The following is a 16,325-nucleotide window of genomic DNA, read 5'->3' as shown; positions in this document are numbered from 1 at the left end:
TCTTGATCCTCACAATTCCCAAAGCTGTTTTTAATTCTACTGTGATACCATCAGCTGTCCTAGATTCCAAGTCTACTACCTCAGTAAAGAGTACAAGCTTCCCCACACTGCACAGACTTGATGTACACACAGACTCTTGCTCAGCTACACGCACCCCAGTGAATCCATCAGCAAGTACAATAATAAACCTAGCTTTCTATATGCCTTTTTAAGACGCTTCCCTACAACACTTCGTAATTGCTTCCGAAGGCTCTCGCTCCATGAGTGTTTATCTGTTTAATCCAAGATTAATGCGATTTTTGACATTGTGAAGTCGCTAAAACTGAAATTATACTTGGCAATGGCAGATGTGGTGTTCTATATGGTAACAAACATTGCTTCTTGTGTGTTACACTTTATAGAACAATATACTTATAGAAGTTTCTTATGAACAAAATGACTTTCTGCATCCACAAATTTCAGGTGATCAGCAATGTAGACATAATGAAACCATACTAAACGTTTTATGCTCACTTTCCAAGGGATGCCCTTATCAGAAAGCTTCTTATGCTTTCAGCAAGTTACAAAAAAAAAAAAAAATAAAAAAAAAAAAAATCTCTGATATGGCTATATATTTGTCCATAAATTTTAGAAAGTGTGTTTATGGCTAAGTTTTCCCTTGACTAACATTCACAGCTGTGCTAAGTGATTCATGTTTACTTAGTCCACAAGCAAACTCTCTCTAGTGATTTGGGCTGATGGATTCAAACCAACTCATACTCACTCAAAAAATAACCGCACCACATAGAATGGTTTGATATGTTTCAGACATTTGTTAATGTTTTGTTCTAGTTGGACTCCATGGAGTCCATGTATATGTATATATAGACTGTATATAAGTGTGTTTATAATAGTGTGTAAGTCAAGGAAATTAAATGGACTGGCTCTAGCAACAGCAGTTAAGTATTGGCGAGAAGTCATCTCCCTCCTAAAAACAAATCAAAGTATGCTTTGCAGCAGCAAATAATCAGATTACTGTTTATTTTACCACACGACACTTGGCCTGGTTGGAAAATTAAATTATTGCTTGCTTTTCTGGCCTAAGATACTGCCTTTGAACTACAGGGCCAAGGCCTACAACTTGTAAGCATTACACTCCCACTAAAAATCAGAACAAACAAATCCTGTAGTAGTAGCAGTTGCAGCTCTAAAAGAGCCTACTCCATCTTGACTGGAAAATTAAACTGTTGCTTCCTTTCTGGTTATAACTTCAAAGCCCACACTCAAACTCTCCTCTCCTAAGTCACCAGACATCGGACCAAAGAACTGACATCTCCAAGCAGAGGCTCAGCTTCATGCATGCTCAGCAGCGCACTTCTCCCTGAGCCCATGCTCTTTTCAAGACATTACTTACCTAGTTGATATTTATTAAGACCATTCCCCCTCATTTTGGGCCAACAGCTTAATAGTGATGTGCCTAATACCACTCAGCCTACCCTAACTTCCTCTGTTGTCCTAGTCCAGATAGCAGACATAAAATCCAACACTTGTTCTTGCCCAGATAGCACTTCTGCTAGTCCAGAGCTTCTGGCAGAAGGCTCTCTCCAAATTTGGCCAGATGACTGGAAACAACCAGAGCATCTATTTACATACACCACTTAATTCTCTGAACTCTTAAGCCTAAGATCTGTTTCCAAATGCAAAACCAAAGTCAACAGAAGTTACCTGATCCAAAAAGTTAAATAGCAACATTGTTCCCCTTGTCCCCTCTCCCTGATGATTATTTAATTGAAGAATTAGCCCACAATATTTATGTATTTAAGTTCAAGTCACACTTTACAGTAATACTGGCAAGAAATACATAACTTTGTACATTCAATAGGATTACTATGGTTACTATAGCTGGCAAAACAGAATTGCTACAACTTGCTCATAATTACATTCTGCCCTATAAATCTCTGTGAGAATGTATAGACTCACAAACAGAACTGAGTGAGCAAATCACCTGTCTTGGAAACAAAGTACTTGTTTCTGTGACATTAGGGCCCAGAGTTAGCTTTTTACTGTAAATACCCAAATGCTCCTGAATTCCATAGTAGAGTTCCTTCAGTAAAGCAAACTCCATGCTACCAGTGCAAAAACTTAAGAAAACATCTTTCTGAAACGGATACAGATTGAGTCTGCTGGGCCACTGGCGTTGGGTGATTTAAGATCTGCCATGCTAGGTCCTCAGTCAAGTTTAGGCTTAAGATGCGCACTATGATACTACAGATGTTGGGACTACTTCATCACACAATCTGTGCCACTGTTAGTCTCCTGTGTAGCTGCTCTATGCCAACGGGAGAGAACTCTGCCGCTGGCATAATTAAACCACCACAACAGGCTTTTTTTCACATCCCAACCAACAAACGTTCTAGTGTAGACATAGCCTAAGTGCCCATGCTAATATTGTTAGACCTGTCAAAATGCTTTGATCATCACTGATTAAAAGTGCTATTCTAGAGTGGCTCTGTTCTTTCTTGACTAAAGTATTCTCAGAAGGTGGTGTAGGGAGATAGTGCACTGAAGGAAAAAAAACAAAGGGCTAGTCTATACTGGCAACGCTAAAGCCATGGCAGCGCTTTAACGTGGCTTGTGTAGTCGTGACAGAGCACTGGGAGAGAGCTCTCCCAGAGCTCTAAAATACCACCTCCACGAGGGGCGCGGCTCCCAGCACTGGTGCACTGTCTACACTAGTGCTTTCCAGCACTGAAACTTGCTGCACTCAGGGGGGTGTTGTTTTTTCACACCCCTGAGCGAGAAAGCTGCAACACTGTAAATTGCCAGTGTAGGCAAGCCCTAACATGTGAAGTTGTGCAGGGATCCATTTAATCTCGCCTGTTCGATGTGTGTGGGACCATGATGACAACACAACTCTATCATACGCTACCCAAACAGTGCTGCTGAACACATGGCACCGTTTCTCAGGGTGACTGGCATATGGATGAGAGATTGATGTTTAATCCTGACAACACTGAGGTGATGCTGGTAGGCTGGGGAAATAACCAAAAGATGTGGCAAGGATGATTCTCTCACCTATAATTGGTGTTGTATGCCTGTCACATTAACAAGTAAAAATTACACCGGTTAAAGGTAGAGGGGACAGGACTGCTCCAGCCAGCCCAGGGCTGGGGGTTAACGGTTAGGGTAGGTTAGCAGTAAGACTAATGCTTACCAGTTAACAGTTTAATATTTTGCATCCCTAAGTCCTGTATCAGTTTACATTTTCAAAGGCTTTCTTCATCAATATAGACTACAGATGTTAGTTTGAAAAAAGAAATCTCAAGTTCTGCAGAACCTATAACCACCACCACAGGTGCAGGAATGATATTGTAGCACATCCTGTGACCTCCTAATTAAAGGCAAGGAAACAGAATCACTAACTAGAACCAGGCAGAATGTAGACAGGTAAAGTTTCTAAGTTCAATGTGTGGGTTCACACACTGGTATGTGAGGTGATCTAATGGTTGGTGGAAGAGAAAGAGGACAAGATTGATGGGATGATGGGAAAATACAGTATCAAGAGGGTATATTGCTTGGGTGGATGGGAGGAAAAGATGCAATGAGACAGGGGAAAAGTGTGAACATACATCAAGGAAGCTAAGGCAGAGAAAAGAACAACAACAAAAAAAGACACCTCAGGAAAAGATACACCATGATATATATCACAAGGAAGAAAACAACCCCAACCAACCAAACCAGTGAAGCTGGAAAGGGAAAGAAGGTGTATCAGGGGCAGGAGATGAAGTAAAAAGGATTGGTTGAATTGTGTTCAGCAGTTATTTGATAAATTTCACTGGCATTCATGAAGACTGATAAATCTTTTTTTTTATTAACTAAAAGATAAATTTCTGTTCTATTCAACTAGCCCTAGTAACATTTTTTTTTAAAAGTATAAATACGAAATTGATTGGAGATATAGATACACCACACAGCTGTTATATTCCCTTTTTGAAACTGCAGGAGTGTGGATTTGGGGCATGACAATACAAAGGCATTTTTCACCCTAGTATGGAGTCAAGTAATTTTTTCCAATTTTTGTGTAGAGGAAACTCCCCCTCCCAGAAGTAGCCAAAAATCTGGTCAAGGGATAGGGTTGCTAAAACCCACACAACTCTCAGCAGCCTCTGGAGAGAGAAGATCATTTCTTTTCAGCTAGTATAGCTTTTTTATTGGGGGGGTAAGGAGGAGAAGAGGGGTGTCATTTATCTTAAGCTTTTTACCAAGTTGTTGCCTCCTACCCAAAAACCTTTTGTACAGATTTATTTTGATATCATTACTATCCTAAACTAATAGGCTGTGCAACTGTCAAGCTGCTGCTATATTCCACTTTGTATGTGACTGCATTTCAGCACTGGAGTAATATGTACTCACACATATTAGAGCTTCTTGTGCACTTTTGGATCCTTCCATATGAAAAAAAAAACGCACTACATTTAAGTAAGTAGTTGAAACAATGAACGTGAACAAAGGCAAGTTTGCTGTTGGGGCAAAATTCTTTCAGCAAATCACAGAATTAATTCCTACATAGTCTAAATTATGAAAATTCAAGAGGCCATGAACTTACACACATTATGCAAGAAAATAGCTAGATTTGGGCATTTAACCTAAGATGAGTAGCTGTACAGCACTCACTAAAATTGTTTTTATGAAAAATTACAAGTAATTCTATTACATGTATATGACATTTACACATGCAGTGAAAAGTTTATTGCACCCCTTGAGAATTAGCCTGTTATGAAGGGCTGCAGGCAGAGACAAAGTAACAGTTTGAAGACAGCAGTATTAAAAGTATTTAAGTGTAGCAAGTCCTACATGTTCTTTAAAACACTGTCTTTCATAATCAACAGCAGTCAGTTTCACAGTCATTAAAAAGTTTACTGTTTAAGTTTGCAAGTTGTGAGTTTTCCCATTTAAGAGTTGTATTTTTATGAAGAGGTGCATTTTATTGTTGTGTGTTGCAAGACCACACTTCATTTTCAGGACAATTTCTCCCGTTTGCTTCCAGTTGTACATCATTTCCAAGTATAAAACAACTAGGTGCAGCACTAAGCCATGGTAAGCTCCATACCTCAATTTCAGCAGATTTTACTGGCAAGCATCAAATTTAAACAGCAACCCAGAAGTTATTAGTTGAATGTTTAAATATAAACTTACAAATCCAACTAACATTTATCTTTTAAATGTGATTAAGATCACAGCTAGACCTTTCAAAATGACAAATACATCTAACATTTTTTTTATATTGCCCTCAATTCATTCCTAGGAACTAGTACAGGCCCAACCAGTATGTCTTTTTAAAGAACACACAAAAAAATTTTTTTTGCACAGAAGAAGTTTGCAAACCCAATATTACAGAACTGTAAACACAGAGGAAGGCACTTGACCTTAACTAAATTTAAAAATATACAATTGAGGGAAGCATAAGTGCTCTCAAAATCAAAACAAAAAAACATCTAGTGGATCTCGGAAGATGCTCTTAACCCTGACAAGACAACATCTACTATTTCTACCTCTGGTGAAAGAATACTGGGACACCACAATCCCTACAACAGTTATCCCAGAGAAGTGGGCAGCAGGTTTTGTCCAGGATGAAGCACAAATGACAAGTTCCCTTTACTGGGGCTGGGAAAAGAGAGGTGCTGGGAATCTTATGCCAGTCCCTGGATCCAACTTCAAGACTCATCCTTTCAAATCAGCCTGTAGTGAGTGAGCATCTGATAAATTTAGGGGGAAAGCACATATACTCCCTGCTATTGAACTAAAGGAGCATTCACTATGTTCCCACCTCTGATCCTCCTGGATGCTGTGATGGTATTTAGAGTTCCTGCTACTCTGCCCTCCCACGGCCTCCACTTTTGGAGTCCTCTCTTCCTACAGACTAGTTACAGTGCCCGACTGCTGCTGCTCCTCCTGGCTTTCCACAGCAGCAACACAGCAAGATTTACTTGGGCATTCAATTTCATTACTACTCACAGAATTATGAATAGAAGCAGTGAAACAGACCCAAAATAGGTCCAGTTTTCACTCTGCTACAGTTTAGGAAGCTCTGATTAATGGCAGAGTCACCAGAGCTGCCTGCAGACTTCGGAAACAGCACTGCATCAATATACACCTGGTCATATACAGGAATTTTTTTTCACAACCAAAATGGCTAGAAACATCACTTAAAAAAGTAAAGCCTACTTTTCCAAGACCTGGACTCTGATTATTTGAATCTTGCCTCATCATACTCAAAGAGGCCACCAAAATTCTGATGCCCATTAGAAGTTACCCTTTTTGGCATACAGCAGTCTTGCTGTCCTCCAGAACAGACACTGTCTCCTACTCCACACAGTCCTTGCCTCTGCTTCTGGTGCTCTGATTATATATCCTTTTAAAGACACCAACAGGACATGGAGGACATGATCACAATGGGGGGGGAGGGAGAGGGAAAGAGGGGTATCACCATTGTGGGCGCTTTATGTTAAGGCCTCTGCTTCTCCATTGTGTTATACATTTGGTATAAAAACATCGTATTTGCTAGCCTACATCAATTTATGGGCATGCATCTTCCTAGATTTTGACCTCAAATAGGAAGAGAGACCCAAATCAAACCTTCAAAAATTAAGAGGAAAAGCTTAGGTAAGACCATTTTAGTTTCTGATCATGACAGCTCTAGATCTGGGTCAATTTTACACATAGTCACATGCAGAAATATTGATTAACACCTCCTGCTTCCTCTGCTACTCTCATATAAGGAGAATGAATGAGAATAAAATGGAGTCACACAATATTCTCCATATAAATGGAGAGTGAAATGTGTTATTGCTATATCTAATCAACTGTACAGTCTCATGTTGCTAATATGGGCTAACTACTCAAAATGTTCATAAGTACTGCAGGTACTCTGATCATATAGACATGACAGGGTAGACTTCAGACCATAAACCCAATATTTTCTTCAAAGCTCCAACCACAGTGGAAGGCATCTTAGACTAGAAAATGCTAGAATTTCTGACAAATGTTTGAAAGCTCACAATTACCTAAAGCTTTGGAGTGAACTAAAACTCCACATGTATCATATTGCTTATTTGTACAAACACAGCTTTGCCAGGTGTAAGTATCAAAATGCAAGTCTCAAAGTGATCAGTTTAAATAATAGTGATATATATCAGACCTTCACGGTCCTTTTATAAAGCCATCCAGATTTCTACAAGAGTGGACCTGAAGTGCCTTTGAATGAAAATTATTCACATAGATGAGCAAGATCATGTTACCTTTGCATATGAATATATTTAAACCAAGAATCAACAAATTCCAGATTATAAATATGTAACTGATCTTTAGAAACACACAATAGGGTCTTTTTCCTCCAACACTATCTTTTTTATTAATAGGATTAAATATATATTTCTAATTCTCCTCAAAATCCCAATGCCATAAACTGGGAGATCAAGGATGAGCACATAGTAAACCACTTTACCCAATTTACAATATACATGTAATACTACTGTTAAGAATGGGGCCATAGGCCTCATCCTTAAAAAAAAAAAAAAAAAAAAAAAAAAAATTCAATTTCTGAAAGATAGAAATACAGGATGTTCTTTTTCACTAACAGTTCAATGTGTTCACATACATCATATTCAAGAATTTTTTTTCACAGCACATTTAACAGAGCCGGAAACACAAGATATTATGGAAATAGACTTTTCTAAGCCTCCTGCTAAGCTTGCACAAAAAAAAGTGTTCACACCCCAGTTGTGGGTGCATACTTATAGCAAACATTCCACTTTTCAATGTATCACACAACAGAAAATGTTTAGAAGCATATAACTGTACAAATGTGTGAAATGATCACATGTGCATGTAATTCATTTCCTTCCCTCCATTGCTCCATAGACACAAATGCAGCACATAGCTCTTTAAAACCAAATTGCAACAGAAATATTCCCTTTAAATAGCTAGTCAAACTAACAACAATATTGTTATAGATAAGAGGCAGAAAGGCACACCAAACAAATATTTTTTGTTAAACAGGCCCAAATGGAAACCATGGTGTGTGCCTATTCAAGGTTAATGAGGGGGAGGGAAAGGGAGCTGTTTCATCCAGTGCTAGAGACAGTCTAGATCTTCTTCCACTGACCAGCCCAGAATCCCTCACACAATTACGATTACTGACAAACAACAGTGCAAATTCTCTTTTAAAAACCCGATGTTTAATCTGCACGGGGTGTGGGTGCGAAATCAATACTCACTGCTAACTTTCATGCTGCCAAATGCTGAAGGCTGCTGCACTGGTTTGCAGCTCTCTGCAAAGGAGGTGGTTCTGGGCCGCCCTGACATGGTCTCTCTCTCTCTCCCTCTGATCACCTCTCCTCCTTTCTTCCTTTCGCCTTCTTCTCTTCCTGGTGGTTGGTGTGCGTGCCTCTCTCTCAGGTGGAGAGGGATACAAAATGCAACATTAAATTCCAGCCCCCTCCCCCCCAGGGGAAACCCTCTCCCCCTCTGGATCTCTCTTCTCAGGGCTTCTTCACTCCTCGTTTATAAAAACATCCTTCCCAGCAGCACCACTGGGTCCAACAGCTGCCTCCACCCAGCACACGAGCCCCCCCCGATGCTGCTCCTGCTGCGGCCTGGGAAACAGTGGGGGTTGTTAGGCCTTGCTGCCCCCACCCTGAGAGCCAGTCACATGGGGCGCAAGCTACAGCCGAGCTCCTCTTCTTTCCTCGCCGGGTTTTCTCCTTCTCCCCCCCCTCTCCTCTTAGGGAGGCAGCAGCGATGGGGACTATTTTCTCCGGCGCAAGGATCTCCGGGTCTGCTCGTTGCTTCGCGAGATCGGAAGAGGATCCGGCGCGGGCGGTGGGATCCTCAGCGGGCGGAGTGGGGAGTGAAGCGGTCGGGCGTCCTCGCTCGCTCCGGCTTCTCAGTGCGGGGATGAGGCGACGGCTCCGGCGCGGCTCCTCATAGCGCCCGCAGGGGCAGCGGGCGGCGGCTAACGCTGAAGCGGCTGCAATGCGGGCGGCGGGCGGAGGCGGCGGCACAGGCCATGGTGGCGGCTCCCGGCCCCGGCTCCTCCTTAGCCGGCTTCAGAGCCCTGGCGGCGGCGGCTGCTCCCCTGGGCGCCCAGGGCACATGGGACCCGCCGGACCCTCCTGCCGCTCCCCCCCGCGCCGCTTCCGGCGCCGGCAGCTACTGCCTCCTGCCGGGAGCCCCCGCGGCCTCGCCGATCAGTCCCTTTGTCCCCGCTGCTGCTGCTGCCGCCGCCGCTCCGTGCCGGGCTCCTGCTGCCGCCGCCGCCGCTGCGCTCTGTGTGTGCTGTGCGCCAAAGCCGCGCAGCCGCCTATCCCCGTCGCCGCCCTACGCTGCGCAACGGCCCTAAGCAGCCTCCGTGAATACCCAGTCAAACCGCCCGAGGCCCCCGCACGGCAACACCCGAAGCACATCGGGGCCAATCCAGCGGTGGTTACGGTAATAACCTCATCAGCGTGGGGCCAATCACCGAGCGGGAACGGAAACATCCGGAATACATCGGAGCCAATCGCGAGGCCGTTACGGAAATAGCCGAAGATAATCAGAGACCCAATCAAAAGACGTTGCCGCCGCCCTAGCAGCCCCGAGAGCCGATCCAATGGAAAGAGCTTTCTCCTAAAGCCAATCAGAAGCCGCTCAGTCCCTCTACAGGGCTTTAAACTGAAGCCTTGGGCGCTGAGCGGCTGAGGCTGTGATTGGCTATCCGGGCAGGGTGCTGTAACTTGTCATGTGATTGGCTAAGAGAGATGAGGCGGCCAGCCAGTTCTCTGCGCGGTACCAGTCTGCAGCGACGGGCGGCCTGTAACGCGCATCCCCATTGGGGGAGGGCCAGGCCGGGCCAGGGCCGAAGGGAAGACGCAGCGGCCCGGGCGGTGCTGAGCCCATTCATGCCCGAGGGGAGGCCAGGAGCCCGGCCCTTCCTGCGTGGGGGAGGAGCCGGCCCCATACCCCGCCGTGACCTGGCGAGGCGGCGGAAGGGGGAGCAGCAGCCTGGGGGCTGGCTCCGGCTCCGCCCGCGCGGCTCAACGTGGCACCGAGCGGCCCGTCGGCGGGCGGGGATGACCTCACACACGGCAGCCCAGGGCACAGCAGGGCCTGGTGCACTGGGCACCGCCAGCCCGGCTCCTGGACAGGACACGCCAACGCAGCCCCGGCTCGGCCTGGGGTTGTCCTGGCGTCTCCGGGAATGACAGATGAAGCTTTAATTAAAGATTGTGTCATGTGATGAAACTCCAGGAAGACGTCCAACCACAACTAGCAAACTGAGCTCTGTCCTGTGCACACCGGCAGCCGCTTGTTGTACCTAGCTAGCCTGACCCCACAGCCCCTCACGGCTGTCAGCTTTGCCTACTGCATGTGCAGTGACCACTCCTGACACAGTCGTAACTCTGCACCTGTTCTTTTCTCTTCCCGGGGGTTGGCAGGGAATAAGTAGTACAGGATGGGGGCTGGCGAATGTTAAGGGGGCATGTAGGGTAGTTGCATTAAGCATGAGTAACACCTATGTTCTTCTAGTAAAGCCTGTCGATCAAAGCACACACTTGTGCATTCTCTGTGTGCCGCAGATGTAACAGGAATGAATGTTTCAAAGAGTTTAAAAATGGTGTTGGGGTACTTTTATGTAACTTTTGCCTTTAAGACTAATGTCTAAATTACCTTGAGTTTGGCTCTACAGGGATCAGAGACTTCTTAAAAATGTCCAAAAATAGATATGCATAACAATGTTATTATTTAAGGTCTAGTATCTTGGGAATTTCCTAGATGCATGTGTTGGGGGAAGCTGTGAATCTTGTGTGTGTGTAATTATTATATGAAGTTACCATTCCTATCTCTGCCAAGCCCTAGAAGATCAGACTTCTAGTCTGTCACTTCTACTGCACTGAATAGTGCCTGTCCTATGCCTTAGGTAATTTTTGTGGAGAAATTCCACAGCTGAGGAAAGGAGACATTTCTGTGAAAGGTTGCTTTTTAAAAAACAAGATGACAAGCTGCTTAGACTAGATTTGGAAAGCTGGAAGTAGCCTGGGATTATCAAGCAGAGTGGAACAGGAGGAGTTGGTAAATGGTGAGCGATAAATTGAAGAACCAGGTGATAAAGTTTAAAACTAATTCAAAATGGTCCTGCTCAGCACTTTGCTCATCTCAGAGCACAGGGAAACCTAGTACAGATTTCTTCACCATATAGCTATCAAACCACATAAGCATGGTACCCATCTATCAAATCTGTTTACCAAAAACTGAAAAGGGATAAGTGAGGCCTAGTCTATATTTTGCTGGTGTAGTAATATGGCAAAAAAAAACCTTAATGCAGATACAGTTTCAACAACAAAAAAGTGTTTTTTGACAGTGTAGCTTATACTGGTTCATTGAGCAAACAAAAGTACTTTTTTGCCAGTGTAACTCTGTCTACTCTAGGACTTTTTCCAGCATAGAAATGTTGAGGGAAAAAAAATCACATTCCTAATTGAAATTGCTATACCAGCAAACATTTCTAGTGCAGACCTGGCCAATGGTAACTAAAACCCTATCCTTTATAACAACTTCATTTCCAAGTAGAAATGCTGCTTTAAAAATAAACTAGCTAACTAACTCAAAATGGTCCTTTGCTCACCCCAGCGCAGCGTAGCCAAGGATGCTTACTCGAAATATTCTGGTCTTTCTGGGAAATGACCTATGTTTCTAAGTAGTCCAAGGGACCAGAGATTGTTTAAGGTCTGGATCTCCTGAACTACCAGGGATAGAAACTATAATCCTCTACCACTGAAAAGTTAAAAAGTCCTGTGAAATCTGGTTACAGTGAACTTCAAGGGCAACTGCTGGCCACAGGTTAAATATTGATAGCGCCCGGCTGTATAATTATAATATTATATTGTATTTTTTATAATTTTAATTAAGTTCATATAATTTTTTAAAAAAAATCACAGATCACAATCAGTGTCACCTCGCTTACTTTCTGAAATCCACCTTCCTGGACTTCCTTGCAGCAAACTCACTTCCCAGGTGTATATGGTCTTGCTACCTTCCGTGGATTATTTTTAAATGTAATTACACATTTGCAACACCGAGAGCCCATGTCCCAGGAACTGGGTGGCTCTTGGAGGGCCCATATGTGCCCTGGTGCTGGGGAACCCCAGGACCTTCCAGCATGGAGGAGGGGCTCTAAGATCTGTTTTCTCAGGGGGCTGGGAGGGGGAGGGGAGACGGAAAAGCAGATGGATGGAGAACCCCAGTCCTCGTGGGTGGTAGAGAGAGCAGAGTTGTGGGACCCCAGGTCCTGGTACTGCAGGGAGGGGGAACCCCAAGACTGGAGAGCTGAAAGGCAAGGAGGACCCTGAGGCAGGGGGGTGATAAGGGCTGTCCCTGGCCTGGAGATGGCATTGGAGGACCCCACCCAGTGCTGGGAGAGGGGAGAAACAGCAGTGGGAGCGGGAGGTGTGGAGTACTGGGGTGACACCAGTGCTGGGCAAGGGAGACTACTGGCTGGCACTCACCTGTGCTAGGGGTGAGGGGGTCCCCTGTGATGGTGGAGGGTCCTGCCAGAAAAGGGAAGGGACCATCTGAGGCAAAAGAGCAGGGTCAGCCTGCCCTGCCACTAGTGGTTGGGGGGGTGCTAAGACTCTGCAGCAGTTGGCGACGGCGGGAGCCAGCGGAACGGGCTGGGGCCAGGTCGCTCGCTGCTGCTGCCACAGAGACTGAGTCCGAGCCTCGGGGGGTGGGGGGAGGCTGCAGGCAAGAAAAAGAAATACATGCCTGGGCCAGTAAGTGCGGGGCGCAGGCCTGATCCCTGCTGCCGGTGCCAGGCCCCCTATTAGTCCCTCGGGCCACCCTGCCCCCCCAGCATCCTCCTGAAGGGCAGGGCTCCCCAAAGCACGGGACCCAAGACAGTTGCCCTGGTCTGTCCTATGGACGGGACGGCTCTGCTTTTCACATAATGTGTAATTAGATTGTGGAACTCATTAGCACAGAATATCACTGAGGCCAAGAACTTAGTCCTGGATCCACAAAGGCACTTAGGCACCTAAAGCCCAGACTTAGGTGGCTAAGTCTCAGTTTTAGGCACCACTGCAATCCACAAAACCCACACTTGGTCCCTATGTTTTTGCTGTAAGAGGTCCTGTAGTTGCTTAAGTTTCTTCCTCTAAGCATGAGTGCTGCTGCCTCAGGCAGGTGTGCAGATGTCTATCTCATACCTAACATCCAGCATGATACTCAAACCAGGTGAAGATGGGCAGGGCAGCACCTATGTCACCTGCAGGGCTTGATCTGGTAGGATGCTCAGAGCATATCTGGCTCTACACAAGACAGCCAAAAGAGGAGCCAGCCTTCCTGATTACCTTTAGCCCAGTGGTTAGGATACTTAACTAGGAGGTGGGAGACCATAATTTAATTTTCCCTTCTGCCTCATGAGGCAAAAGGAGTTAAACAGGGTTTTCCCACCTCTCAGATGAGGTGATTAGACCATGGGATAATTCTGATGGAGGTTTCTCTTATATTCTGTTGTTGAAGCCATTCCACTTTGTATAAATAATCCAATATTAATTGGGCCAGAGGCATTGAGAATGACTCTATAGTCGAGTGGTTAGAGCCTTCATCCGAGAGGTGGGAAAATTCTGGTGCACTAAATGAGGCAGGGGTTCTATGGGAAAAACAGTATGTGATCACATAAAGATTGTATAATAATGCATATGCACAAGGGGGCCAAATTAAGGATACAGAAGCAAACTTAATTCTGGTATTTACTAACTTTTGAGGACTTGATTTTGCAACCTTAATGCTCTTTTATCATAGTTTTCTGGGTTTTTTTAAAGGAAACTTAAAAAAAAATTCCTGCATGGGTCATAAGCAGGGCTGAAACCTTTCAACCATCACACAGACCTCTACCACTTGAAGTAATGAAGTAACTGTTAGCAGTAGTAGGATGTTATCCTCTATGTGGACCAGGACCAAAGGGATATAAGACATACTGTGCTATGGGTTTCATAGCTATTTGCTGCCAGCAAAGGAATGGTGAGACTGAGGAATCCTGGGTTCCATTCCCAGCTGTGGAGGGGAGTGTCTTCTAGTGGGCACAGACCCTCTTGCCTGTTTCACATCCTTTCTGCCTTGCCACAGACCTGTCTCTTCCCTACCCCTAGCTCTTCATCCCAATCCTATTCTCCTTGCTGCATCCCTGTGTCCCTTGCCAGGCTCCTCATCCAATCTTAGTCTCTTTCACCTCCACCCCATACATAGCTCTTTTCCCCTATCTCTTTGCCCAACCAGCTTCCCCCACACTCCAGCTCCTTTTCAGATCTATCTTCCCTGCCCCACACACACCAGTCCCTCACTGCTCCCAGTCTCCCACACCCTCTTTCCCCGCCCTTCAGTCCCAGTCTCACCAGGCTCTTCATCTCAATCTTCTCCTTGCCCTTCCTCCTGGTTTGACTCTTGTCCCCACTGTATTCAAGCCAGGCAGCTTCCTTCCCCACACTGCCTGGGCACCAGCAGGGGATGGGGTGGGAGCGTGTGTCTTTGAAAGCACAAGAGAAACAGCATCTCTGTTCTCAGTTCCGTTGCCTAGCACCAGAGCAATCCAGAGCAGCAACTACAGAGAACTTCAGGCTTTGCCCCTGTAGCCTTAGGCTGGAGCATGCTCAGGTGCTCTCTGGGGATGGCACATGTGCAGTCTGGTCAGCCCTAGAACCTATGAGGAGATGGAGCATGCTCAGGGTGCATAGAATCTTCAGAGATTTTAGCCACTAAACTTTCTAAAAAGTCACCACTGAGTATGTGCACACTAAGATTTTTCCATAGCTTGGCCAAATTTGGGTAGATTTTCACAGGATCAGAACAAGGCACAAGTCTGTCACAAAGACCAAATTTCTGCTAAATTTCAAACTCCAAAGCATGTGGTGCTAGTGTTTTCCCACAGAAAAGGTCACCTGGATACATTTACAGGGGAATCTCAAGTAAGAGTAAAGAGGTTATTTTACCTCAGCTATATTTGGCACTTGGGCAACCGTGGCTGAAGTACCGTGTCCAGTTTTGGGTGTCAACAATTGAAGAAGGATGTTGATAAGATGGAGAGGTTATCAGAGAAGAGTCACATGAATGATTAAAGGATTGGAAAACATGCCTTTATGTGATAGACTCCAGAAGCTCAATCTATTTATCTTAACAAAGAGAGGGTTAGGGGATGACTTGATTACTGGCTACAACTACATACATAGGGGAAAACCATTTGATAATGGGCTCTTCAATCTAGCAGAGGAAGGTATAACAATCCAATGGCTGGAAGTTGACGCTAGATAAATTCAGACTGGAAATAAGGTGCAAAATTTTAACGGTGAGAGCAGTGGTGTAGCCAGCTTCTCAGTGCAGGGGGAGCAACCATAAAAAAGGCGCCCCTCCTTGGCTCCTCCTCTGGTCACTCTGCACGCCCCCCGCCCCTTGGCTCCTCCGGCCATGCTGCCGCCATGCTGCGCTCCCCCTCGGAGGGGCTCAGTGGGGGGGAGGGGGCGCCGGGCCCGGGGGAAGGGGTGGCGGGCGGGTGCTGCTCACTTCTCCTGGGGGCTGGAGGGAGCGAAGCAGTGGGGTGGGCAGCAGCTGGCGGTCAGATCCTCTCTCCCTGACAGCTTCCTGGTTCCCTCGCCCGGGTAGCCCAGCATTTTTTTCAAAAGCGGAGCCTGCCGGGCCGCCATTGGGCTCCTGCAGGCAAGGGGGGGGCAGCACAGCCGGTCTCCGTAGGAGCCATTTGGGGGGGCAGCGGGCGTGGCTGGAGGAGCGAAGCAGCCGGGCTCCTCAGCCATCGTGCCCCATGCTCAGCGCGGCCGCCTCCTGCGGCGGCTCAGGGCTCGGCGGCCGAGCACTCCGCAGCTGGTGGGCCGATCCCCTCTCCCCGGCAGCTTCCTGCTTCCCTCGGCCCGGAAGCAGGAAACTGCCGGGGAGAGGGGATCTGCCCACCAGCTGCGGAGCGCTCGGCCACCGAGCCTTGAGTTGCCGCAGGAGGCGGCCGCGGTGGCGATGTTGGGGCTGCACTGAGTGTGGGGCGCGATGGCCGAGGAGCCGGCCCCTTCGCTCCTCTGGCCGCACCCCTCCCCCCCCAATGGCTCCTCCGGAGTCTGACTGTGCTGTCCCCCCCAACTTGCCTGCAGGACCCCAGCGGCGGCCCGGCAGGCACCACTTTTGAAAAATGTACTGAGGGGAAGCAGCTGCTTTCCCTGAACTCCCCCTAGCTACGCTACTGGGTGAGAGTAATTAACCACTGGAACAAGGATGGGTGTGGATGCTCCATCACTGACAATTTTTAAATGATT

At 46.3% G+C, this 16,325-nt stretch overlaps 1 protein-coding gene across 4 annotated transcripts in view; it reads right to left on the bottom strand.

The window, feature by feature from the left end:
- The window catches only part of GSK3B (glycogen synthase kinase 3 beta), a 228,490-nt gene extending 219,026 nt beyond the window's left edge, over positions 1-9,464 (bottom strand). Inside the window, exon 1 of one of the 4 annotated variants that reach the window (XM_034788614.1) lies at positions 8,256-9,464. In XM_034788614.1, the coding sequence (XP_034644505.1) occupies positions 8,256-8,343 (88 nt within the window). In that variant the 5' untranslated portion in view covers positions 8,344-9,464. The remainder of the gene's footprint in view (positions 1-8,255) is intronic. The other 3 variants (XM_034788631.1, XM_034788605.1, XM_034788621.1) reach the window with 3 other exon arrangements.
- Between the last annotated feature and the right edge of the window lie 6,861 nt (positions 9,465-16,325).

This window comes from Trachemys scripta, chromosome 1 (genome assembly GCF_013100865.1).
Source record: "Trachemys scripta elegans isolate TJP31775 chromosome 1, CAS_Tse_1.0, whole genome shotgun sequence".
Classification (NCBI taxonomy): domain Eukaryota; kingdom Metazoa; phylum Chordata; order Testudines; family Emydidae; genus Trachemys; species Trachemys scripta.
This window is presented reverse-complemented; position numbering and strand designations above follow the sequence as displayed.